Below are 25,500 nucleotides of genomic sequence, written 5' to 3'. Positions count from 1 at the left end.
TTTAATGCTACCTCTGCTTTCTTTCCATTGAATTCTCTGATGTCTTTTTACAGCCACAAAACCTTATTTTCTCCTGTCTTCTTAGTGATTATTTTTGCTAGTTCTGCCCAGATTTGTTTGGGTTTTTTGCTTGCCAGCCTTCAGATTTACGTTCTGTTCCTGGAAGAGCAAGAAAGTAGATTCTTGAGGAGCTGAATATATCAGCTGTCCCACTGCAGTGTGTGGGTGATGCAGGCACTGGGCCTTTATTTCCTGCCTAACCAGAGACGTAACAGTAATGAAATAAAGAAGAAATCCTTTTGTTCATTCTTCTTCGTAACCTTTCAGCAGATGGGATCCGTCTTCCCCCTCAGCTCTGGATCCCAATTCTCATTGCTATTTATTGTTCCAGATCAACTATGTGGAGTTTCTGGTCTGCAGAGATGGGCTCTGATTACTGGCTGCACTCTCCATGTTCACAGGCAAAATGTACAGCTGTTGCTTTGATGATTTAAGAGAATCAATGCTGTCTCACTGTACCAGCTGTTTGGATACCAGCACGCTGCCAACTGGGACATCTCTGATCTGCAAAGTCCTACTTTAGCTCCCAGTTTCTAGGTCAGAAAAGCCCATTTCCATTCAGATCAAGGGGAATGGTTCCCTCTTGCCTCGAGGGCACAATTTCTTCACCACCTCCCTCTATAATGAGAGTAAAGGAGCTGCATTATCAGACCAAACTTCCATGCAGAAGTTTGTGCGTTCAGATCTCGCTCTGGGAGGAGAGTTTAGGGCTCATTGCTGCTGCATTCCCATGCAGCCACCTGCCCTTATCCCGTAAGCTCAGCGTGCCTCCCATCCCGCTGCTCCCAATGAACATGCACACGCCGGGCTCTGCCCACTGGCTTTTTAATGAGCGTGACATCAAAGCCCTCCCTGCTGGAGGAGGGGACCCACAATGCAATAGGCAGGGAGACGTGGAGGCTGATCCCACGGCTGCTGGCATCGCTGCTGCGGTCAGAAACCCTCTATTGTCAGCCCTGGGGGGGCCCGGCCCTGTATGGGGGTACGAGGAGAGACCCAGCAGCAGCAGTGCTGGGTTAGGAGCCGCCTCCTGCTCGTTCTAGAGAGGGGGTGTCATTTAAAGGGGGCGTCCTGCGCTGCTGGGGTTCAGGTGGGGAGCGGGGAGCTGCCCTTTGATCCCTCAGCAGCAGCAGCGGGGCCATGAGCTCTCAGGATGAGCAGTTCCAAGCAGCAGCCCCTGAGTCAGCATCTTCCTCCAGTGATGATGGCATGACCTGGTGGTACAGGTGGCTCTGCAGGATTGCCGGGGTCATCGGGGGCGTGTGTAAGTATCCCCTCCTTACAGCCAGCTGTTCCCCATTGCATGCATGCAAAAGCGTAAGTCAGGGTGTCGTGCTGCTGCTGGTTGGGTCGGGTCTGTGCATGGGGAGGCGGGCCCTGAAATAATCTGTGGGTGTTGCAGGTTTGTAACCTTCCTTACACGTGTGGTTTGCTGTGTTTTGGGCAGAAGGAAGAGCTGTGGGCGTGCCTAAAGCAGGGTGATGTTGGTTTGCATGTGAGTGATGCGCTTTGTGCTTGCTCAACTGCAGCACCTGGGAGAAGAGACGGCATGGGGTGGGGGGTCTGCAAAACCTCGAGTTTCCTATTGGATAACGATCATCTCCCATCAGCACGAGTGATGGAAGCAGCAGCCAAACCCCGGTCCTGCGGGATGGCTGTGGGCAGATAAAGCAGACAGTGTTTCAACAACGAGCATCAGGCTCAGTAGGATCAGGTGCAGGGCTTGAACTGGGGCCACAGGATTTAATTCATCCTATTGGACTGTCAGGTGTTCACATGTTCCTTCTGCTTATTTTCTTACCCTGCTTTGAGTATCAGACCACGTTTCCCATTCCTCCTGCTGTTTATCACAGGGGGCCCTGGCTGTGTCTATTTTTGAAGGCAAATAACAAACTGGGTTTGCACTGTTTGTTTTCTAAGGGGTTTAAGTCTTGGACGTGCAGAAGATGGGAGACAGAGCACAGCAAAGCGAGTTGGCTGGCTGGGAATTACCTGCTGCTGATGAACATTTTCCCAGGGAAAGAGTTTTTGCACCTTTGCCAGGAATCAGCTGTGTTCTGTGGGGAGATTAATAGCTCTTAAAAGTAGGAGGGACTGTTATGACTGCTTAGTCTGATCTCCTGCAGAGCACAGGATGGAGAACTTCTGCTTCGGGTCCATGACTTGAGTGTTAAAACAAGAGTGTTTCTCAGCCAGGACAGTCAGCCCAGATCTATTCCCTCTGCTGCAGTGTTTTGGCTGGTCCTGACCATCACTGTGCTTGTCTCCTGCCTTGACACCTGATGGAGCCAGACCAGGCTGGATACCCAGCCCTATACCCTGAGGCATTGCCATGCAGCCTCCTGCAGCCCTTGGTGGCTGAATGCTGCTCTCAATATGTTATGTCTGAGGTGCTGAAAGAGGCATAAAAAGGGCTGCTCTTAGGAGGTGAAATGCACCAGCTACAGACCCCATGCCTTTGGTGGAGGCCCCACACCTATAATGGAGGCAGGAGGCTGGATGGGACACGTTGGAGGGCAGCTCCCAGAGTAGCAGCTTTGCTATGGGCTGGGGTTGCAACCAGGGTCTCATCACCCATGTAGGGTGAAGATATGGGGTCCAAGATTGCAGCTCTTGGCCCACCCCTTGTGCCAAAGCAGCTCAACCCTGGCTTAGCAGCAGCACAGCACTTTGAAAACAGGTTCTTTTTCTTCTATCTTCAGCTTTTGAAGCAGCTGAGTTCTGCTTGGATTCTATTTGCAACCTTTCCTTCACAGCTTTGCTGAACTCCTGGCTTCTTTTCAAACAGTTTTACATCTGTGGGTGTCTCTGAGCAGAGCAGCCATCCTTAAGGCTGCCAGTCATTCAGGGCATCAGGAACCTCCATGAGGGCTGTCCAGATCCTCCATCCATCCAGGCTGCTTGGTGACCTTGGCTGAGTCCCTTCTCCCCCTTCTGTTCCCTCTTATAAAAGGATGAGAGCCTGTGGCTTTTGTATAATGCTCCAGGAGCAAAAATAGTGTTGCACTGAAGGCACTGAGCAGCTGCTTGGGATGAATAGAGTCATTGTGGGGGGCATTCTTTTTTTTTTCCTTCTTCATTTTAGCTCCCAGTTATTTGTTCTTCCCCGGGGCTTTCGGGATGGGACAGCAATTAAACAAATAGCAGGGCTGCCTCCCATAGCTTACGTGCCATCGAGCGATATCTAAATTTTATGCCTCTTCTGAGCCTTTGTTTTGCAAGAAGTCGTCACTGAGTTGGCAGCTCCGTCCCCTTTTGGCTTATGGAGGCAGGAGCTGATACTGCCCAGCGGGACCAGGAAGTGCCAGGCTGCTGTGGGATGCGTTGTGCTGCAAAGGAGAACGAAGGTCACTGAATCGTTATCTCTGGCTGTTGGCAGCCGCCATCGAGCGCAGTGTGTTCCTGTGCTTACAAAGCTCTGACTCCTTCCCCTCTGGTTGGTGTTTGTGCTGACGTATGGACTTGCTCAGCTCAGGTTTGCTGGGTCCATTGGCAAACGCAGTGAGCTTTTAGCTGGGGTTCCTGCAAGGACCTTTAATGCTCAGGGGTGTTTTGGGGTGTTTGAGGCTGGCACCATGTTCTCTTGTATTTCTGCTCTGTTAGAACCTTGCCCTTGCAGGACTCCTTGAGTTCTGTTGGATAGACCTAGGAATCCTTTAAAGAATAAGAGCAGTGATGGTGTTGTTTTGCAGAAATAGGAGTCTGCTTGTGGGGTGACCTCACAGTGATCCTGGCCTTTACATGCAGCTCAGTATGGTCAATAAGGGAACCTTGAGGATCCAGCAGTGACTGCTTAGAAGAAGAAAACTTCCTCTCTTTGTAGTTCAGCTCCACATCCCAGGGCTGCTTAAAGATTTTAGCTGGCACTTTGTGCTGTTGTTTACTGGGGACTCAGGTTCCTGGGTGAGCAGCGATATCAAGTGCAGGAAACGCTTTGCAAGTTTAATGAGGCGGGAGGTAGGTGTGTGGATGCTGCTGGCTGGTTCCCCTCCTTGCATTACAAATTCAGGAGCACAGGAGCTATTTAGAGCCTGGCTTTAGCCAGCATCCACTTCCACTTTGAGTAAGTGGAGACCCAGACTTGGCTGTTTTTGGCCCATCTCTAGTAGTGATGCACAGAACTGGCAGCGTGCGGCTGTGATGGGCTTCACATCTCTTCTGTTTTCAGTCCCAGCATCTCGGTGCTGCAAGTCATTTCTTTTTGCTGTGCTGCTCAGAGATGTTTGCCTGCAGGGTCCTCCCTCTTCATCCTGGGACAAAGCAGGAATTCCTTTGCACATCACACCTGGTCTTGCAGAGGTGACAGCCTGGCCTCGCTGCATGCTGGGTTGCTCTTTGTGTCAATGAAAGTCTCTGTTCTTTCCCAGCCTGTGCTGTCGCTGGTCTCTGGAACTGCATTACCATCAACCCACTGAACATAGCAGCCGGCGTGTGGATGATGTAAGTGGAGTTTCTGTTCTTTGTTTCCACTTGGGAGGGAGGTTCTGTCCACTGGGCTCTATGAAGTGAAGCGTGGGGAGCTGGAGTGAAATGCTGCTGTGTATCACTGGGTCTTGCTTGACAAGCTGGGTGGACACATGGCCTTTATTTACTCATAGCCCTCTCTACTCCCTATGCCCTCCACCATCCCTTTTGTAGCCGGGATTTGGGGCCAAGCTTTGGGAATTATCAAGAATAGGAGAGATTGAAGCAGGTTCCAGCCCTGCCAAACACTTCTGCCCACTCTGGATCAACATCAGTGGGGCTGGGGAATGGCAGATACCACTCTGGGCAGCTCTAACTCTTATGTGCTCTCCCTGAAGGCTCAATGCTTTCGTCCTGTTCCTGTGTGAGGCTCCATTCTGCTGCCAGTTCATCGAGTTTGCCAACGCCGTATCTGCGAGGGCAGACAAGCTGCGTGCCTGGCAGAAAGCTGCTTTCTACTGCGGGTGAGGATGCTGCTGGGGCTGGCTGGTGCTGGGTGCGTGGGGTGCTGTGTCCCTGTACCACCCCAGGGCCGCCTCTCTCCTCTTGCAGGATGGCCGTGTTCCCTGTCGTGCTCAGCCTGACGCTCACCACGCTCTTTGGAAACGCCATTGCGTTTGCGACTGGGGTGCTTTACGGCCTGTCAGCTCTTGGCAAGAAGTAAGAAAGATTTGCTTGCTTGGGGAGGGAACCTCCAGCCCTGCCCCATCTGCTGCCCTAGCTCTAAGGAAGGCTGTGCTTTCCTCTTGTAGCACCTTTGCTTTGGGGTGTGAGTGCTGCTGGAGGGTACGTCCCTGCTAGCATGCTCTCTCTTCAAACAAAACCTTATGAGAGAAGATGTGAGGGTCTGATGGACCTCAGAGCTTTTCCTTGGGAGCTCAGTGTAGGTTGCACCGGGAAAACCTTTGTGTCCCAACTGGGGTGAGGCTGGGGAGGCTCAGCAAGTCTCATTTCATTCCTGCTGTCACTTGGTATGGAGAGACCTTGGGAGACATCTGTATCTGATGGGTACCTGGTGCTCACATCACCCTGATGTCCCTTCTCTCTGCAGGGGAGATGCCATTTCCTATGCTCGGATCCACCAGCAGCAGAAGCAAATGGATGAAGAGAAGCTCACGGGGTGCCTGGAGGGACAGGCTCTGTGAAGTACATGAACCCAGGGTGATGTTTTGGACCCTGAGATGGTGGTGAAGATTTGGAAACCCACCCTGTCCTCCCTTTTGCCCACCCCCTCTCTGTCACTCCACGATTTCCCTGGACACTACAGCAACAACTGGAGCTCTCAGGGCTGGGGTGGGCTGTGCCCCCCTCACACACCAGCAGTTGGACCTCAGTGCTTTGGCTGCTCCCTCCTCCTGCCCACTCAGAACCAAATATCTCACGATCCTCCTTTTTCTTTCTTCCTTTCTTTCTTTTATGTATTTATTTTTTAATGGTAGAGGTGCTGGCCCTTTGAGTGCTGCTGTATAAGCCTAAATACGTAGCCTTTCTCTGTTTTAATGCCTATCACATCTTGCTGATGCTTGCACTTGGTGTTTTTCATCATGCAGGCTTTAATATGGGTCCAGTTAGGTCGGACATTGGAGGCATCTCTACACACTAAAGGACTTAACAGCAAAAAACCCCCATGCATCAAGATACTGATGCCTCCAGAGGAAAGAAGCAGTCTGCCCTTTCTCTGGCTACAGCTTCAGGCAGATAATGCAATTTACTTGAATTATAAGCATTAATTACGTAGTCTTAATAAGGGTACTTTGCTTCAGCTTCACTCTTTTATTGGGGAAGAAGGGAAGCGAGGCTTTAAAAGGATTGTGTTGCTTGAGGCTAATGGAGGCTGTTTGCAGGTGGGATGGTTGCTGATGTGCAAATGAGTCCTCCCTGAGCCCAGACAGACACTGCTCTGTTCTCTCACTTCCTGTGTCTGCTCCTGCAGTCTGTTCTGAGCCTGGGACCTGCCCTTGGCTTCTGTCTGTACAGCCTTTCTCATTGGGCTCATGTGTTTTTGCATCAGTCCCAGGCTGCTTTTGTATGGGAAAGAGGCAAATCCTTGCTTTGCAAACAGGAAAATCCCATTTTGGTGGGGTGCTGCTTTATTCCATGCACCATCAGCAGTGCTCCCTTTGGATTCTATTTGCTTTGTGTTAGGCAGAACAGAACTGCTCATTGGGTCCAGATCTCACTCATCACGGTTTCTTCTGGGGGATGGGAGAGGTTGGTGGTGGGGTTTATTTATTGTTTTTTTTTTTTTATGTGATTGCCTTCTGGTTTTACTTAGGAAAAGGGAGAATAATTTATTTCTGCTTATTTAAGTGTTTTGATGAGTCTCATCACAGTGCATCATCTCATTCCAGGGGTCAATGCAAAGCGTGCTGTCCTTTGATCCCTTTGTCTGATTGCAGTGACAGGAGATGGCTCTCCCTGCTGGGCCTGGTGCTCAGTGGAGGCAGGCAGGAGCTTCATCCCTATACTTGCTGCCTGCTGGCACCTCAGGGTCCCCTTTGTGTTATTGGGGTGTAGGGGGATGTTGTCACGCTGCAGTTTGGTTGAGCTGCTGCTGGAGGGCACTGGTGCATGTGGGCATTGTAGCAGGAGCTGCACTGTCTCTGTAGGCTGGGGGGGATTAAGCTGTCAGCGAGTGCTCCTTGTTGGTTCTTTTCTGGAGTTCAAGGAGGTGTGAAGATTTGCACCAGGCAGGAATCTGGTGTGGGTTGATTTGCACGCACAGGACCTTGCAGCTGGATGTTGGGCAGCCGCTTTGTGCTAAGCCCTTTCCCCCCCTGGGCCTCTGTGCTGTAGTTGCTCTGACACCAGCTTGTCTGGGGCACAGACCTGCCAGCCCAGATGCAATGTGGTTTAATAGAAGTTTTGCTGTTTTAGAGCCCCCCCCAGCTCTGGGCTGGTCCTTTGGCTGCATGCAGCATGTGGGACGTTGGCTTTCTATGTGTGTGCAGGGGCTGCAACCTGTTGCACAGGGCGTGCTGCCTTTGCTCTGTGTGGGGAGAGTGCAGGGATCCCTGTTAGCAGCCAAGGCCTCTGTGCTCCTTGCATCCCTGTGCAGCATCATGGAGTGGTTGCAGAGCAGCACCCTGCCCAATGAGCAGGTTTGATTTCAGGGGGTTTTCAGTAGTTTAATGGCATTTAGTAGAGGAACCTTGCAGACGGAGGCGGCAATATCAGGGTGAGCACGTCTGCAGTGGGTGGCCTCTCCTCAGTGTGGGTGAGAGCCTGTTTTTGTGGCAATAGGAAGACTTTTAGAGTAGTAGTATCACAGTAGTTAATGTGCTCATTCACAGTGCATGGTGGTTATTAGTTGTGTTTAGAGGCACCAGCTTGGAGCTGTGCAAGAATAAAGGAAGTGGAAAAAACCCCACTGCAGTGATTTGATGGGCTGAGCTCAGTCCCAGGATGGTTGGTGCATCTAAGGGGCATCAGAGAGGCCTTTGAGGGGTGGATGGGACACTCTTTGTTCCAGGAGACCTCAGGAGCAGGTGATACATTGCCTGCAGTGAGTATGGAAAGACACCTGGGTACTGGCAGTAAATGTGCACTTGGAAATGGACTGTTAGACCGTTCCTGGCTGAGCTGTGAACTCCTCTTACCAAGCACATTTATACAGCGTGCAACTGCTCCGTGCCCCATTTGGTCACAAAAAATGCTGCACTTGTACATATGTGCTCCTGGTTCCCCAGGGTCTCTCTGCTGGGCATGCAAAGAGCAGAACCTCTCGTTCTGCTGTATGCCCACACCTTGCTGCTCTAAGCAGCAGCTGATTTTGGAACAGCAAATTGATCCTCTATGTGTGTGCAGTGAATAAAAAGACCGTTCTACCTCTGGAAAGAGCCACTGTGATTTCTCACTCTAAATGCAGCAAAACCCCTCAGGCTTTCTCTATGGAAGAAAGAAGGTCACTCAGCAAATACTTCTCTCGAGGCCTGGAGAGCCCAACTTCAATTCATATTTGGGCATTTCCTCCTTTGGCCCTGGGAAGCTCAATTCATCTTTGTCATTATTTTTTCTTTCTCCTCAGGAAAAAAAACATCCACTGTCTGCAGGGAAAGGTTTCATTGAAGTGAGGATATCGAGAGCTGGTCCATAGCCATGTGAGGAGGAGAATGCTGTAGGACAGGGCTGCCAGAGAGCCTGATCTGCTGTAGGTCAATGGAAACCAGAGGCTCTTGAGACCTCAGGCCATGCTTACGAATGGTCATGCTTCAGCCAGGTCTGGACATCTTACTGGAAATGGGTCTCAGCTGCAAAGGTTGAGTTTAATACTGAAAATTCTGTGTTTTGATTTTTGGCCCATCTCTCTTCTTCAGTCCTTGGCTGCTTTAAATTAGTCCTCTGATAAAGCACAGAGCATCTCACTTAGATGAGATGCACCTCCTGCTGCAGGGGATCTAAAGGTAGTTAGGAATATCTGACATCTTAGTTACATACTCTGCACTGCCTCCTGATTCCTTGGCAGGAATGGGAGGACATGAGCTTGTCCACAACTCTCTGCTTGCCCCATGCATTTCAGCAGGCTGACAAGTGCTTGGGCACATCATCTCCAGGCTCAGGGCATGTTGTTATGTCGTTCTGACCCTCTCTGGGGAGACTCAGGTCAGGCAATTCCTCACAGCCATAACCACCTCCTGCACTGTGCTTTACTTAAAATAAGACCTTAACCACGCAGGACATTAGGAAATGGGTAAGAGCAATTTGCTACTAACTATGCAGCTGAAATCTCTAAGTGATGGAGGTGGAGGCTCTACACACAGCTGTGATGGAGGCACATCCACCTTCCTTCTTTGTAAGATCCTGGGGAGGGAATGACCTGCCCCACTACAAAGCATTGTCTGTACTGACTGTGTCTTTCCTGCAGGGAATCACTTGCACTACAGCTGAATGTCTGTCTGTTCCCGGTCTTTGTGTTTGGTCCTGAGTTTTCTTTGTGAACTGTGGTTGCTCTTGTTCATTAGGCTTCTAGTGTAACGTGTTTTTAGAGCAATAAAACGTGACCGCTTTTTATACGAATTATCGGGCTCTGCCTTTTTTGAAGCCTTTAAGCAGTGTGAGCCTCACCTGGGAGGCAGGAGGATGCTGTGATCCCACCTTGCAGCCTTTCTCTGCCTCTCCCATCTCACCCGCAGCTCTTCTCTGCAATTCAAAGCAACATCTTGCAGTTGGAGGCAAAACAGTTTTATTCTTGCAACTACACGCTGAATGCTTGCCAGAACAGCAGCAGCTGTTAACTCTGTTCCAGCCAAAGCCTGGAGCTCTTGGGCTGCTTGGGTGGCTCTACATCCACAGCCACACCTTGTGTTTTCCAAGACAGCTTTACATTCAGCCTGGTGCTGGTTATATGGTCCTGTACCTCATGCTGATGTCCTGCCTGGAGAGCCATACATAGCTCTGACTGACTTGGGATGAGAATATCTTAGGAGCTTCAGCTGGCAATTTCAATGTCCAAAGCAATGCAGTCATTGCTGCCTGTTCTCTCCCCTTTGTGGGGGATCACCATCTTTGCAGAGATCTCCAGGCTCCACTTCTATCAGCACAACCCTTTTCTTTCCAGCCCTTGAGCACATAGCCTGGTGCAGCCAGCAGCTCCTACCTCCTGAATGACCTCAAGAATGACTTCCGACCGGTCCTGAAGAAGGCTTCAATCTGTTCCAGGGACCTCCGTTTGGTTTCTGGTACACAACAGCCCGTAAATAAGATATTCCCAGCGCAGATGACAGCAAAGAATAGGAATGGCACCTCAAGACCAAAGAACTCCTGGAAAGGGGGACAGAAAGCAGATGTGAGCTGGTGCAGGGGACTCCATGGAAGAGATCCTGGATGCCTTTAGGGCTGTACTCACCACAACCCCAAGGAAGAGCTGGGTGAGAGCAAAGGCTGTCAGCCAGCTCACGACAACACAGAGGCCTGATGCCACCCCACGGGCTTTCAGAGGGAGGATCTCCGACATCAGCAGCCAGGTGATGGGCCCCCAGCCCATGGCATAACCTGCAGGGGGCAAAGTGGTGAGGCTTCAGAGTCCATATAGGTGAGCACAGCACAACCCCACCTCATTCAGTCCATCATTATTCCCCACCATATACACTCCATTCTGAAAGTGACTTCAGATGCCATCTTAGCTTTCCAGGGAGGTTTATATCCCTTCCTACCCCAAACCCAGACCTCCTTGTTCCTTATCATCCCTAAGTGAGGAAACACCCCCAGGCTCATACCCAGCTCTGGGCTCTTGCTCTCTGCACCTACCCATTATGAAGAACATAGCAGCCAGGAGGGGAATGAGGGTGATGTAGTTGACTGGCTCAGCAGGAGGGTTGGTAAAGCTCCCCAGGGTCCTGTTGGCAATGGTGCTGTTCTGAGAAGGTGCCATAAAGTGGATGTAGAGCCCCATGGTCAGGTTGGAGGCCAACATGACTCCAGCTGTGGAGAGATGCAACAGCGCAGAAGAATTAAAGGGAGAGCAATATGTGTGATGGCCCTGGATGTGATGCTCAGGAGCTGAGCCTCCTCCAAAGGAAAAACACCCTCCTACAGTCCTGCATGGTGGAAGTCTCCACTCCTGCACGTTTACAAAGCTACTGGAAATCCTTAGAGAAAAGATTCCCTTGCACACCCTGAGAGGGACGTACCTGATACAAAGAGAAGGATCTTCCTCCCAGCTTTATCCATCGACACAGCAGCGATCCCCACTGAGAACAGCCGTACCAGGCCCACAAGAGCTGCATCATACTCTGGTTTCTGCAACAGCAAAAGCGATGGGGAAGCTGAGATGGGAGACCTGCCTACCAGGTGCTTCAATACAGTCTGCAGGTCTCAGATCAGCATGGGAGGTGGCAGACATCTCTGATTGCAATGCACTGGGCTGCACCAGGAGCTCACCAGGATGACAGCCGTCTTCTTGAATATTGGCTGCAGGTACACGAGGACGCAGGTGACCCCGGAGAGCTGCTGCAGGAACCTCATCCCCACTGCAATCAGGATGGGCTTGTAGATGAAGGGATCCTTGATTTCAGCACAGGAAATCCGCTGGCTCTGGGGAGGACAAAGCCAGAAATCTGACACATTAGTACAGCTATAAAACACAGAAAGCAGCTTGGTTTTTCTATTTTCCTATCTCATGCTGGAGGTGAGTCCAGTCCTCACCTGCTTCCTCACACTGTCCTTAATCTGTTCATACTCCTGGGCATAGTCTGTGTCCCTGCCTCGCAGCCAGCACAGGGAACGCAGGGCCTCATCCTCCTTCCCCTGGGAGAGCAGGAAGCGCGGTGAGTTGGGCATGAAGCAGAGCAGGAGGATCATGGTGAGCACGGGCACCTCCCCTGCCACAGCCAACCAGCGCCAGTCCAGGAGCAGCCCTGCAGGAGCCAGGTTGGTTGGGAGGAGAATCATAGAATCACTGAGGTTGGAAAAGACCTCTAAGATCTTCAAGTCCAACCCCAACCACAGCCAATAAACACATCCCCAAGTGCCACATCTCCACTGTTCTTGAATGCCTCCAGGGATGGTGACTCCACCACTGCCCTGTGAAGGAACAATCCTGCCACCCCACTGCACACCCAGATACTTGCCCAGCGCATAGAGGATGAGGGAGCCCAGCACTGCCATGACCTGAGGACAAGTGCCCAACATGCCTCGCACCCCAGGGTGGGAGATCTCGGAGATGTAGACCTGCAGCAGGACAGCACACACAGAATCAATAGAACCTCCCTGCAGGTGTCTCACAGTCACACAGCTCAGCTCAGGAATCCCAACACATCCGTAGAGAGGGGAACATGGAGGGGCTGTTCCTGGCAGTGGGACAGGGAAGTCCTGCAGCATCCATCCCTGCCCCAGTGCAGGAGCAGTGCTGCATGGGAATGCTCAGACCCCAGAGACTGAAAAGGCACAGCCAATGGTTGCTCAATCTTTGCCTTCCTCTCTGTATGTGACATAAGGTCAGAGTCTGGTAAATAAGGGAGGAAACAACTCTGTGGAGGAACAGAGCAAGGAACAAGGACCTTCCTGCCTTCCACTTGTGGTCTAGAAAAGCCCAGCAAAATGGAGACAGATGTTCTGCGAGACCACTACCCTGGGACGTCCTTCCCAACCCCTGTAGCACCCCCATCCCCTATTGGCACAGCCCAGCCCTGAAGCTGATGCCTCCAAAGCAGAACGAGTCCCCAGTTCAGCTCCACCTCCCCTCCCATCATACAAACCCTTAGGACACGTACTGGGATGGAGGCAGCCGTCACACCACCGGCGTAGCCTGTAAGCACGCGGCCCAGCAGCAGCATCTCGATGCCCTGAGCACTGGCCATGAGTGCATATCCCACAGCAGAGGGCACGGCTGAGAACATGATGCTGAGCTTACGGCCCAGGCGGTCATTGAGGAGCATGGCGCTGAGTCCCCCCGCCGCCGCCCCCAGCATGAACACTGACTGTGGAAGGACACAGAGAGGCTTTGGTGGAGCCTGGCTCTCCCTGTATCCCCCCCCTGGTGGAGATGGTCCCGCACCTCACCCCAAACCAGGATGCTCTGTAGCGGTCCAGCCTCAGTGCAGGGTCGGGGTGAGCCTCCAGGGCAGGGATCACAGGTGAGGGGTAAACCAGGGCGAAGCCAAAGCTGAAATTCCCCAGCACGGCAGCAAAGACTGCCACATAAAGCCGCTTGTTGTTGAGGCTCCTGGAGGTGCCAGAGCAAGAAGGATGTGTTGGACACCTCTATGGCACCCGATGGAAACTCCAGATCGCTCTTTTGCAGCTTTCCCCCATGAATGCATTTCAGTCGAGCTGGCTGGTTGTCAGCCAGTACAACAAACAGAAAAGCAGAAGCTGGAAGCAGGCAGCACCGCGGCCCCAGAGATCTCCCTGCCACCACCCCACAGCAGCACCCTGTGCCCCACATCCCAGACTGACCCCAGCACCATAAGCCTCTCACAGGATGAGCTCCCTCTCACTACAGCCATGGCGCCACAGCCCAGCTCCCAAACCCCAGATCAAGTTGCCACCCCACATCCAGCCCCAGCCACAGCCTGGCTCTTACTGCAGGTACTCCTTGTCCAGCCCCCTCCTGATGCTCTCAGGGAAGGTGTTGTATGAGGAGCTTGACCTCCTCACCAGTGGCTCCCTCATGCTCGGCTCCATGGTGGTGGCCATGAGGCTGGTGCCTGTTGTGGTGTGTGCCGGATGCTTGAGGAGGGTTCAGGGGCCTGAGAGGAAGAAGCAACTGAAAGCGAAAGGGGAGAGGCCACCCAATGTTGCTTAATCAAGGAAATCTGTGTCTTGTGAGCTCATACCCAGATAAGTTCTGGAGAGGGAGCTGGGCTGGGGTAGAGAGACAGAGGGAGGTGATGGAGCTCTGTGTGCCTTTAGTGTATGCCTGGTAGTCCCTCCTGGGCAGGGCAAAGCCAGCAAAACTGAATGTTTATGGGCTGATCCTTGCAGGAACTCTACCCCAGCAGAAAGTCCCTTTGCTGAGGTCATGGCACTCCCCTTGAAGAACTAGCAGCAGCTGAGGGTTGCTTTTTGCTGGTGTGATTTATATCCATCGGTGCTGCCCTTGGAAGGTTTTACAATATAAAGCAGAAAACAGAGGGAGGTGAACCCAGGGGATGCGAGGGAGCAGCTGAGGACAATGATGAGTGCTGATGGGGATGGGGAGGGCAGCTCTGGCACATTGGGATTAGCTGCTGGGGGCTGGCAGTGCCCTCCTGCCCTGAGAGCTGCAGCAGCACAGTGCTGGAGTAGCTGTGGTTCCTGAGGGCTGTGTGATCCAGGCTCAACCTGTAGGAAGGAGGGGTGAGTATTGGCTTTTTGCAGTGGTTTCTATGCCCCATGGCAGCTCTGGTGGTGGTTCAGGAGCTTGCTGCCTCAGTTCAGAGCATTTTCCCTCCCTGCTGTCTGCTTCCCCTTCTCCAACAACCAAGCTTTGCATTTAGGGCCTGATTGATGCTGGGGATTTACAGCTGACTCAGCCACTCGGGACTGTGATTTCCCTGTAGTGAGAAAGGTCATATATGGGGGGGGGTGCTGAAACCTCAGAACAGCTCATCCCAAAATTTCCAGGGCTGTGTTAGTTCTCACAGTGCTGTCACAATGATTTCCAACGAGCAAGGGATGCTGTCAGTTGCAGCTGATCTGGGGCTGCTCCCCACGCACGCCCTCTGTTTGCAAACACTGCCTGTCATTGCTGTTGCATGGTGGCAATGCTATGTGCAAGGCTGTGGTCCTTCACAGGCCTGTGGGGGTTAGGAAGTGCTGCTGCTGGTTGCACCATGCAGACCATGTGAAATCTACAAGTGCTGCCTTTACATGTTGACTTAACGACCAGCTTTCCCCCCTGTATGGCCCTGTTTGTGCTCTCTGCTGGTTGGAGCTCTCAGGGCTGTGCAGTGCAATGAGGCTGGCAGCAGTAGGATGGGGCTGGGACCCCCCCCTCAGCCTTGGGGGTGTGAGGCACCTCCTGGCCAGGTTGCTGCAGAGCTCATTTAGGATGTGGTGTCTGTCCTAAGCCTGAACCACTTGGACAGAGGAAAGATAGGAATGCTCAACCCAACCTCCTCCCTTCTATCTGGGGCGAAAAAAAAGCACGTTGGAGAGGAGCCCTGAAGCAGTCGGATCTCTGAAAGGCGAAGTGCTATCCAGTTGCTGTGCAGATTTGTCAACTGCTTCAAGCAGGAAATTACTTCGTGTCTTGAAAAGCCTCCAAGCACCTGTAACGCTGTGAGCACGGGGGAGCTGCTGTCTGCTGGCCTGGGTTTGGTGAGCTGGGGCTGATCTGCTGGGCAGGGCCTGTTCCTCAGTGTCCTTGGAGGTAAGGGGTCCCTTGGTGCTGTGTTAGGGGTCCTGAGTTCATGCTTGGTGAGTAATGCATGCAGCACTGCATCCCCATGTGAGTCTCCTTGTGTTTCTGTAGGTCCTATCAAAACACACCAGGGGTGAAAGAAGTTGCTCTACCACCCCAATGGGCTGTGTTCAGCCATAGCATGATGGTGGGAGGATCCAAACCCTCAAGGGTGGTGTGGAGGGGGGGATGAAGTGGCCTTGTTGTGTCAGCAGTGTGTGTGAAGGGTGATCTGGTGCTGCTGAGAGCTGCTGGCTGCTCGGACACAGTGATGCATTGCTCCAGCTCAATGGGATCTTCCTCCCCCTCTGACAGCTGTGAGATCGATCATGACCGTGTGCAAAGAAGTAAAGTGCATCAAAGCCACTTGGCAACTTAACTAACCAGGCTCATAAATTAATTGCTATCCCTATTGTAAGGGAGAAATCAGTCTCTCCTTGAGGAGATCTGTCTCCATTGCTCATTCGGCTGCATCCCTTCATAAATCTTCCCTGTAAGTCTGGGCTGCTGATTGCTGGGTGGGTATTTGGGGGCGCACTGGTGTGATGCAGAGTTATGGTAGTGAGTGGGATCTATGCAAAACATGGGTGAATGGGATTTGTGGGCTCCAAGAGATGTGCTGGGGGCCCTGAAGGAAGGAGGAGGGGGGCCTTTGGGGCCAGCACTGTGTCCCCACAGAGCCCTTTGAGCCCCAAGTTGGAGGGCTTTGCAACATGGGGTCCTGTGCATCCAGCTCCAAATGGGCATCGGTGTCTGCAGCCCCAGTGGGGCTCTTCAAAGCAGACAGGCAGAAGTCAGATCTTCTCTGCTCTATCCCTCACCACACTCCCTCCTCCCTCCCCCCCTGCAGAAAAAATATCAGCACCTTCTCAGGCTGCCATCTGTTTATTTGGTTGGACTTGGAACTTGCTGAAATGTCTTTCGATGGATGAAGCAACAGAGAGTAGAAGAACAGAGCCTGGCAAGGCTGCTTGGTGAGTGGAAAATAATTTTTTGGGGCTTTCTGGAGTTTGAAGCCCCGATGATGGATGTGCATGCGAGAGATGGTAATGGCTTTGTAAGTATCAAAACACAGAGCAAGAGAATAACTCTGCCTCATGGACTGAGGAATGGATGCTGGGCGGGATCTGCTCAGCTCTGACACAGCTGCATGATGGAGTGCTGTGGGCTCGGGAGTAGGGTCCTGCATTTGTTTAATGTGTTGGAAAAAAAACACAGGGTAAGTGGTTTTAAAAGATATTACATACTCACTACGAATGTGTTGGAAAATCAGAGCATCGTTAAGGTTGGAAAAGACCTCTAAGATCATCACGTCTAACTGTTAACCCATCGCCACCACACCCAAGCTCACAGCTTGTTGGGTTTGGGGGTGTTTTGCTGGTTGCTGCACCAAGGAAAGGCTTTGCTGATCCCATTCCTTTTTTAAAGGGGTTTTGGTGTCCCACTTCCAACCTGGCTTATGTGAGTGATCCTCAGCACAGGCGCTGCCTTTTATCCATATCCTTACTGAGAGCAGGATATGGGCACAGGCTGCCCAGGGACCACAGAGATGTGGCATTGGAATTGGTGTGGTGGGCTTGGTGATCTTGGAGGACCTTTCCAACCTCCATGGCTCTGTGATTCTTTGGGGTGGTTTCTTTTTCTCCTTCCTTAATGGGTTTTTCCTCTGGGTTAATCCAACACAACTCCTGGAACAGGTGCAAGTGAGACAGCAGATAACTGGGCTGCAGGGCTGTCTGCATGGCAGGTTTTTGGGACTGGATGTTTTCCCTCCCAACACCTGGTGGCTTTGTCCAGCTGCAGCCTTGGGAGGATGATCTGCCTGTGTTTGGCTCCAATCCTTGGAGGCTGAAAATGAAAAACAACCAGAAGAAAAAAAAACTTGCTGTCAAGTATTGTCAGCAATACTCTGTATATCCAAAGCTGTGCTGGAGAACCACTGAGCTTCCTGCTACCCTGTGTTGGCTGAAAGGCAATGAGATTAAGGAAATCATAACTTCCACAAGGATTTCTTTTTAAAGGTATGTATACATATGTGTATGTGTTTATATATGAAGTTTTGAGGTATCCAGTTTAATTCACCGAGCTGCTCTGATGGATTCTGTAGTGGTGCCCATTGTGGGGGCCACCATTTGGGGTTTTTGGAGACCCTTCCCTTGCCTGTGGGCATCTTGGGCTGAGCTCTCTGATGACACAGGCTGCCTTTTGTTATTCCTTAGGACACAAATCTCCCCCTAAATTCCTGAGAGCTGCTGCCTGCTCTTTCCTTGGCCGTGTGCTTTCTTTTTTTCCCCCCCTTTTTAATACAATTTCTTTCTTTTTTTTCTTTTCTTTTTTTTTTTTTTTTTTTTTAAAGGGCAAAACAAAACAGATCATTTCCTCAATTTAATGTGAGCCAATTATGGCTCATGGGCTGTTAACTTCATCACTGCTTCTTCCAAGAAAGACGTTGGGTAAAATGAACCAGCCCAGCTCCGCGTGCGCCCAGCAAAGCTTCAGCCCCAGCCATTTATCCCCGCAGATGGAAAAAAGCTAAAGCCTATGTCGCACAAATGCCCTCTAAAGTATCCAACCACTTGTTGTACATCTGCTGACGGATACCAACTGGAAAGGAGATTAGCACTCAGACTCCCGCGCTGGGCTGTCTGCTCTTCCTAATGAGGACCAGATTGCAGCCCACGCCAGCGCTGCACCTCCAGCGGATGGCGGGATGGGGAGGTGCCAACAGCGTGGGACCGTGTGGGCTGCGGGATGGGGCTGGGCAATTCTGGGACTTGCAGTGAGGCTGGGGGTGGCATGGGGTGCTGGGGATGCTCTGAGGGGTGCAGGAGCTGCGCTTGGTGCTCTGTATGTTCACCCTAATTTGAGTGTGATGGCATTTCCAGGGGAACCATTGCATCCCTCCAATCTGGGCACCACCAGCTTGGGGCCAGCACTCAGCCAGGGTGACATCCCATAGCAGCACTACATGGGATGCGTTACTATGCATGCTATCTCCTGCCCTTCTTCACCTCAGGAATTAAAGCACTCTGTGACACTAAAAGCAATGGGGGCCGTGCCCGGGGCTGTCCCCATCTGTCCCACATCCCAAACCACCTCCATTCACTGGGGGCTGTGGGCAGCACGGCGCTATGCCCGCCGCCGGGTGCTGTGCGGCCGTCTCCTGAAGTGCTCTGTCTCCTGGCTGGGGGCCAGTGCAGGAATGTTAACGTTTTTCTGTGGCTAATTCAGGGCCATGGGCAGGCTCTGGCGCTTATTTTATTTTATGTTTCTTTTCAGCAGTGGTTGAATTGAAAATTAAGATGTGCTGGGACCTAATCCCAAATAAAAATGCCAACGTGCTCCCCTGGGGCCCTGGGGTTAAGCTGTGGGGTGGGCAGCTTGTGCCCCCATCTCAGGGCTGGGGAAAGCCAGGCACGGTGCTTCCTACCTGTGGTGGGCTGGGAGGGCTCATAAAGGACTTGCCAAACTGGCCGTGAGGTTTTTCTTATTTCCTTTTTTTAATTATTAATATTATTTTTTAATTCTTTTCTGGATTCTTCTGGATTTGGGGCTTTGGGTGTTTTTTAGTGGTGACTGGAGATGGGCTCTGTGGTGCATGGGGAAATAGAAAGAAAAGATCACAGAATCATTAAGGCTGGAAAAGGCCTCTCAGATCCCCAACCCACCCCACTGTGCCCACATCTCTGTGGTTCTGGAGCACCTCTGGGATGGTGACCCCAGCACTCCCTGGGCAGCTGTGCAGTGCAGCACCACGCTTTGTGAGCAGAAATTTCTCCTGCTGTCCAACCTGAACCTCCCCTTGGACATCTTGTCTTAAAATGATGAGCTGGGATCCTCATGTCGGGGGAGCAATAAATGGCTGCAGCCTCAGAGCAGGGGAATGGAGCTTTCTGTAAGCCTGTTTCACAGGAACCTTTTAACCTCAATGGTCCCTATGGGGTCCCTTCCAACTTGGGATGCTCAATGATTCTATGAACCTGTTTGTCCTCTTAGAAAACCTCATGGATGGAATCTGGAGGTCTGAAGACACGTTTCTGCTCCACTGGTCATCTATGAACAGGACTATGGCATTACAGCTGCCTACGTATCCTGGGGTGAATCTTCAGTGTTCATGGGCAGATTTCACCTGTTATTATTGGCGTAAGTGCAACCTTCCTGGTCATTGCGGTGTGTCCCCTGATGCCCTGTGCTTTATCATTCAAGGTCATGGGAAGCACACAGAATATTTTCATTTGCTCCTAATGGTCACGAGGAGATCTTGGGGATCAGGATGTGCTGCATGCATTGAAGCGCCTTCACCTCAAAGGCAGACGGAGGTGATGCACAGGGAGCTCCCAAAACTCATTTCCCATCCTAAGCCCTACACATCCCAAATGCATACCAGGTCCTGCAGGATGAGACTGGAGAATGTGGGAGCAAGAGGAAGCAAGGTTTGTAAGGGAAAGGATGGGGAGATGCTGCTGTGCTCTTTGGGGAGCCCCCAATGCCCTGCATGCCGCATGGAGCTCATGTGAAACTCATTAAAAGTGTGAGGAGAGGGAGGACGATGGTTGGGAATCGTTTTGTTTGGGTTTCTAAAACGTGCGCATGAAAACACTGTGTGGTTTTCTGACAAATTTGAAACAGTGCTATTCAATTCACTCCAGCGTTGCTACTGTTGATCTAGCAGACTGTAAAGCATTTATTGGAGTTGCTTGAGGCGAACTTAAGCATCTGTGGAATAACAAGTCCAGGAAGTAATTGCATCCACAAGGAAAATATTTTTATGTATAATTCAGTGACCCATTTTATAAACATTGTGGTTCCACCTTGGACTCTTCTTTTTTTTTTTTTCTTTTCTTTTTTTTTTCCCCCATTTTTTTCCCCCCCTTTTCACCCACAGCATTCCCCCATCCAAGCGCCTGAGGTTGGCCAAGTCTGCCAGCTTGGGTTTGGTGGCTTCTGCCTTTGGTTAGAGGCAGGAGGGACACCCTGGGGTGCCCAGCGGTGGTCCTGCAGTGGGGGGACATCGGTGCCAACACAGAGAGACGGCGCGGATGGCTCCTGCAGAGCCTGGCAGGCATGGGAGGTTTGTCTCAGGGCAATGGCTTTGCTTTATACTTTAGCTTTATGAGTCACCCACAGCTTGTGTGGCATTGGGTTGGGGTTGAGGTCACTGGCACCCTAGCTGTCCCCATGTCCCCAGCACTGGGGATGTCACACAGTGCTGGGAAATGGGGCTGTAAGCAGAGCCAGCCCTGCCACGGAGCTGTCTGCTGGGGGAAGAGCCAACCCCGCCGCAGTGGCTGATGAAAGCATTATATTGATGCTTTCCTTTGAGTTATGTTTCTTTGGGCGAAGGGAAGTGGGCTGAAAACAAAAAGGCAACCAACCATGCTTCGGAGGAGTTGGGCTCCCCATCAAAATTCTTTTGGCAGCTGAAAACCATGATGGATTTTTTGATTTCACAATGTCCATTTTTGGGTAGATTTTTCTTTTTTTCTTTTTTTTTTTTTTTCTATGGGGGAGGGGGATTCATTTCCATGCAATAGGAATTCTTCTCCCCAAGCACCTTTCCCAACCAGGGGCCCTGAGTGCTCAGAGCTGTTGGAGACCCACAGCACACAGCCTGGGGACACTGAGTACAAAGCTGTTATCATCTCATGGTCCTCATCCTCTGTGCTGCACTGCAGGGAATCATCTGAACCTCTGAACACCCACAGTGCTGGGGTGTTTTCACTGTCCTGCAAATCCCTGCTTTGACCTCTTCAAGCCAAACAATGCCAAAAACTGATGGGCAGAGCCCAAGATGAGGGTGCCAAGGTGGGGCTCCCCATCTTCTCCCAGTGCTTTTCTTCCCCCCCTCCATGCTCTGCAATGAGCCCTAAAGCAAGGCTGAGTGCCTGGCCTCCCTCCAGGGGGGAGAACAAAGCAAAACAAAGCAGCCCTGGGAGTAAATATTATCTGGATACGAAGGAACGCTATGTTTCTTTGTATGGGTCTAGAATTTCTGCCTTTTAACAGCTAACCTTGACTCAGCCAATATCCACAACATGCAGCCCTGGCCAAAATATGCTGGGCCTTCAAGTACCACAACAGCTGTTTTTCTTGCTAAAATACAACATTAAATTTTTTGGACGGCTGGATGCTTCCTTGATGAAAATGGAATAAGGGGCTATTTTCCTCCTTCCTTCTCTTTCTTTCCCTCTCTCCTCATCCTGCTGTCTCCAATGCCCTGCTGGGACCGGAGCCCCCAGCACTCAGCTGTAAGGTGAGGGCTGGGACCTGTGGGCTACTTGGTGCCCCCTCTTGTTCCTGGATCCCTCCCAACACCCAGCCAAGCCCCAGCCAGCAGTGGTTGCAGCCCTGACATCTTGTTTTGTTGATGGTCTGTCGGTTGTCCAAAAGGTTCTTTTGTTAGTACAGAGGAACTGAGGGATGTGTGGCAGTGGTGATGCTTCCACATGTGCCCAAGGGGATCTTGTGGTGCTGGTGGGACCCCGGTGGGATTTGCACTCTGCACACCCTATCCATGCAAACAACAATTTAGTGCTTTCTGGAGGGCTGCAGCTGATGACGTGGTGCAGGAACATGGTGGTCGCATCCAGCCCTGTCACCTGGAGCTGGTCATTCTCCACACACCAACCCCAAATCTCAGCCAGCATAGGGCAGCATTCATTCTCCTTCACCCTGCAATGCCTATGGTGAAATTAGCCCTGAGCTGGGTTTGCTGGCACCCTTATCACCCCAGTGTCATCCATCACTACAGCAGATCCAATGCGTTTGGGACACAGGACAGCCTTGCTGGACAACATGCTTTTGCATGGCTGTTTTGCTGCTTTTCCCAAGCTGAGGTGGGCACAGAGAGCTGCATGGTGAGGATTTGCAGGAGCCTTGGATCTGAACTCAAGGAACTGCTGCAGTGGGAGCAGGGATGATGCTGCAGCCCCATGGCACTGGGATGTGGGTTTGACAGCTCTGCGCTGCCCCACACACGGGTCCTACTCAACCCCTCCACGCCTCCGGCACGCGAGCTGTGGGCTTTGCTGCTTGGAAAAAAAAAGATCCCTCCGCTCCTCTTTCTTTCCTTTTTCCTTTTGGTTAAAGATCAGCTTGACTTTTAATGGGAGACAGAAGAATTTTTTAAAGGAGGGAGGTGGGAACCCAACCAGGAGCGAGTTTCATTGCCCAGAGCCTCGCAGCCGTGTTTATTTTGAATGGGGCCAGGGGCAGAAGTGGGGGGGCAGAGGGGGGCAGATGGAGAGGTGCCACGGGCACAGCTCAAGCCCGGACCCCAGCACTGTGCCACCCTTCCCCATCACTCTGCATTCCCAAAGCACTTCTTTCTCCTTCATATTTCACTTGCTGAGCTGTTGGCATCGCTCTCGCTGTGTGTTACAGATGGGGATGGATGGTGATGGGGACTCGGCCGCGTGCGCCCGGCGCAGACACAGCGATATTTGTGTGTGTGTAATGTATGTGTTCCCCTTTCCCCGGACAGCTACCATGTGTTTGGAATTAGCGCCGCGGTTGCAGGGGGAGAAGGCAGCTGGGTTTCTCCGGAGCATTTCAGTGCTTAATCTCTGAAGAATGCAGAATGTCTGTCTGGATGCCCCGGCCAAGATCAACTCCGCGGCACGGGGAGGCCAATATAAACGTTCATGTTTTGTGTCACCGAGATTTCATTAGATGTTTTTTATGTAATTGCATAAGTCAAACTACTGTGATGAAAATGCCACAGTGAACAAACGGGATGAATTGTGAAACCTCTCCTTCGAGGAGAGGACTTGCGGGGTCCAACTCCAACCTCTTCCAAGGCAATGGGGTCCAGTTCCAGTCTCTTCCAAATGCTGGTGACCTTTTTGGAGGCTCTTTGCTGTCCCATTGCCCTCATGTCAGGGCAGGAGATGTCCCCATGGATGGCACTGGACTGCTCGTGTCCCAGGCTATGGGAAGCAGATGGGGTTGGAGGAAGTCCTCTCCCATTTCTTGGCTGCCCTACACCCCAGCACCCTGCAGCACTGGGGTGAGATCACTGCTCCTTTTATTTCTCATTTTTAGAGGAGCGGATAGAGAGCATTGGGACTCACTCTGGAGCTCACAGCAGTGCTGTGTCTCATCCCCACTGCCATTCCCAATGGTTTTGTGCCTGTGCCCCTTAAATATCTGGTGTATTTCCTTGATTCTACAGATTAATGCAAATTTAATGAGGCCTTCATCACCTGCATGCTCTCAAGGTGCCACCATTTGGTGCAAGCATAGTGCTGTTATTCCCTAGGCTCAGCAACATCCATTGCTTTCCTGTCCCATCCCATCCGTGGTGGTGGTCTGGCAGCACACAGACCCCATTGGGACATAAGGACAGGCAGAGGCTTCTGCAAGCAGGGCTGGAAAGGTCACCCTCACTGCAGACACATCTGCTGGGCGGGAGGGCCTGGAATTTAGGATATTGTTTTTCTGGCGGGGAGTGGTGGGTGCCAAAAGCCTGATAAATTAATCACCTTGGACATGGGTCAGTCCAGCTCCTGGCGCATGCAGCCTGGGCCGCCCGAGCCACTGAGTGGAGATGGGGCCCACATTCAGCATGAGGTGAGGGGTGGGGGGACGGGGAGGGGAGGGGACACCACCTGCTCACAGTGTGGCTGGATGCAGAGCTGTGATCCTGGATGCTGTTCTGCAGCAGATCCCCATGGCCAGGCAATGTCACCCCCTGACTGGCTGCTGTATGCCCGATGTCTGTGGGAGATAAGAATGTGTTTGGGGTTTGCACAGCTCCTGGTGCTGCAAGGTGCTGCCCTGAGGACTGCTGCAGTGCTTCGGAGCATGCAGGTTGTGGAGGAGGCTGCATGGGGTGCAGCTGTTGGAGGTCACAGGCAGCTTCTTGCAACCATTCAGCCCTGTACCTGCAGGCAGGTGTTTGGCACCTGGGCTGGATGCCCTGACTACATGCCTGGCACAGCCCAGAGCTGGGCTGGGGTTGATGCTGTGCAGCAAGTAGCTGTGAATGGCATTGTGGATCCATCACAGCAGTGTTGGTTTGCAGGGATCACTTTGATCCTTGCCCGCTGCTTGGGCTCATGCACCAACAGCGGACAGTGGAGATTTTTCCGTATCTAATGAATCTGCTGCTGTCTTCCTCTTCCCCGTGCAAGCAGTCTCACTTCTTGTTTCCTGCATCCTTTCCCAGCAAGCGTTTGCATCACCTTCCCCAGTCTTTCTTAGGACCACTTCAGTATGGAAAAGGATAAAGAGGGAAGCAGGGCAGGGAGCAGAGCTTGGAGGAAAATCCCACTGGAGCCTTCAGCACATGGGCTGTGCTTGTGCCTCTCTTGCACAGGAGCCGTGCAGGTCACAGCCCAGTGCCTGGGGCAGAAGGTGTTAATCACGTGTGCTGTCATCCACCTTTGGGATCTGAGACCTTTTTGGGACCATGCAGAAGCTGCCTCCATCCCTCCTGTCTTCTCGCCTTTTGTTCTCTCCTTCTCTCTTTTTCTTTTCTTTTTTTTTTCTTTCTGTCCAGACATAATTAATGTAAACCAAATGCTTTCTGCACAGCTACTGGCATCCTGAACCCATGTTATGTGTGGTCTTCCCTTTAGCCTGGACAGAGACGGAGCAAAATGTTGAGTGCTATCCCAGACCTTCCTGGGCAGAGAGCAGCATCCATTGCACAAGAGGCACCTTCAGACTGTGCATTCCCTGCTGGGATGGGTTTGTGCAGTGCTGGTTGAACTGGTTTAAATGAAGTTTTTGAGTATATCCATGGCTTTATCTACCAAATACAGCCAAACTCAAGCTGAACTTTCCTTGCTGACTGGAGGAAACTTGCTTAACTGTGAACCCCAAACACAGTGAGATCTTGCAATGTGATTTTTATTGCAGCTGATTTCTGACCATTGCTCTCACTTGGTTGTTTAAACTGGATCTTTAGGTACTGAGGTGTGAAGGAATGAAGCAGTATCCAGCCTTACCTGGGATGTCCCAAAGGCCCAAGCAGAGCTCATAGCCCCATCTGTTGCCAGGTGCCCCACAGAGATGACCCTGCACCACCTCGCTCAGGTCCCACACTGAGTCAATGGCTGAGCATCTTGCAGCCATGTTGTGTGGGCTAAATGGGAGGCATCTGATAGCAGTGCCATGGATGTGCTTTGAACTCCAAGGTGATTAGGGCG

General features: G+C 51.8%; 2 protein-coding genes and 1 long non-coding RNA gene across 14 annotated transcripts; 2 read left to right on the top strand and 1 right to left on the bottom strand.

Annotated features, from left to right (window-relative positions):
* The first annotated feature begins 941 nt into the window (after nt 1-941).
* On the top strand, nt 942-9,540 carry CACFD1 (calcium channel flower domain containing 1). 2 transcript variants are annotated; one of them, XM_015879359.3, is made up of 5 exons: nt 942-1,324; nt 4,428-4,500; nt 4,863-4,988; nt 5,077-5,184; nt 5,576-9,540. In XM_015879359.3, exons 1-5 carry the CDS (start codon nt 1,201-1,203, stop codon nt 5,667-5,669), a joined length of 525 nt encoding a protein of 174 aa, XP_015734845.1. In that variant the 5' UTR covers nt 942-1,200; the 3' UTR covers nt 5,670-9,540. The 2 variants fall into 2 exon arrangements, with proteins under 2 accessions (XP_015734845.1, XP_085377389.1); XM_085521263.1 differs by lacking the exon at nt 942-1,324 and adding an exon at nt 1,393-3,496.
* A 149-nt stretch (nt 9,541-9,689) lies between these two features.
* On the bottom strand, nt 9,690-13,680 carry SLC2A6 (solute carrier family 2 member 6). Its single transcript, XM_015879358.3, has 10 exons — nt 13,547-13,680; nt 13,024-13,186; nt 12,735-12,941; nt 12,093-12,192; nt 11,668-11,879; nt 11,404-11,556; nt 11,154-11,262; nt 10,771-10,944; nt 10,370-10,515; nt 9,690-10,284 (listed from the first exon to the last, which is right to left on the bottom strand). Exons 1-10 carry the CDS (start codon nt 13,657-13,659, stop codon nt 10,117-10,119), a joined length of 1,545 nt encoding a protein of 514 aa, XP_015734844.1. The 5' UTR covers nt 13,660-13,680; the 3' UTR covers nt 9,690-10,116.
* Nucleotides 13,681-13,867: 187 nt separating this feature from the next.
* LOC107321901 (uncharacterized) lies at nt 13,868-24,614 on the top strand. Of its 11 annotated transcripts, none has more exons than XR_014936263.1 (4): nt 13,868-15,839; nt 16,197-17,367; nt 17,703-19,489; nt 22,830-24,614. It is a non-coding gene; the product is annotated as an uncharacterized LOC107321901 (long non-coding RNA). The 11 variants fall into 11 exon arrangements; XR_014936254.1 differs by lacking the exon at nt 22,830-24,614 and having other exon boundaries at nt 13,868-14,301; nt 15,091-15,839; nt 17,703-20,161; XR_014936258.1 differs by lacking the exon at nt 22,830-24,614 and having other exon boundaries at nt 13,868-15,264; nt 15,662-15,839; nt 17,703-20,161.
* Nucleotides 24,615-25,500: the final 886 nt, after the last annotated feature.

Source organism: Coturnix japonica, chromosome 21 (assembly GCF_054131305.1).
Source record: "Coturnix japonica strain WE chromosome 21, WE-NBRP24, whole genome shotgun sequence".
NCBI classification, from domain to species: Eukaryota; Metazoa; Chordata; class Aves; order Galliformes; family Phasianidae; genus Coturnix; species Coturnix japonica.
Note: the sequence above shows the minus strand (reverse complement) of the source record. Positions and strands in the feature narration are given on the sequence as shown.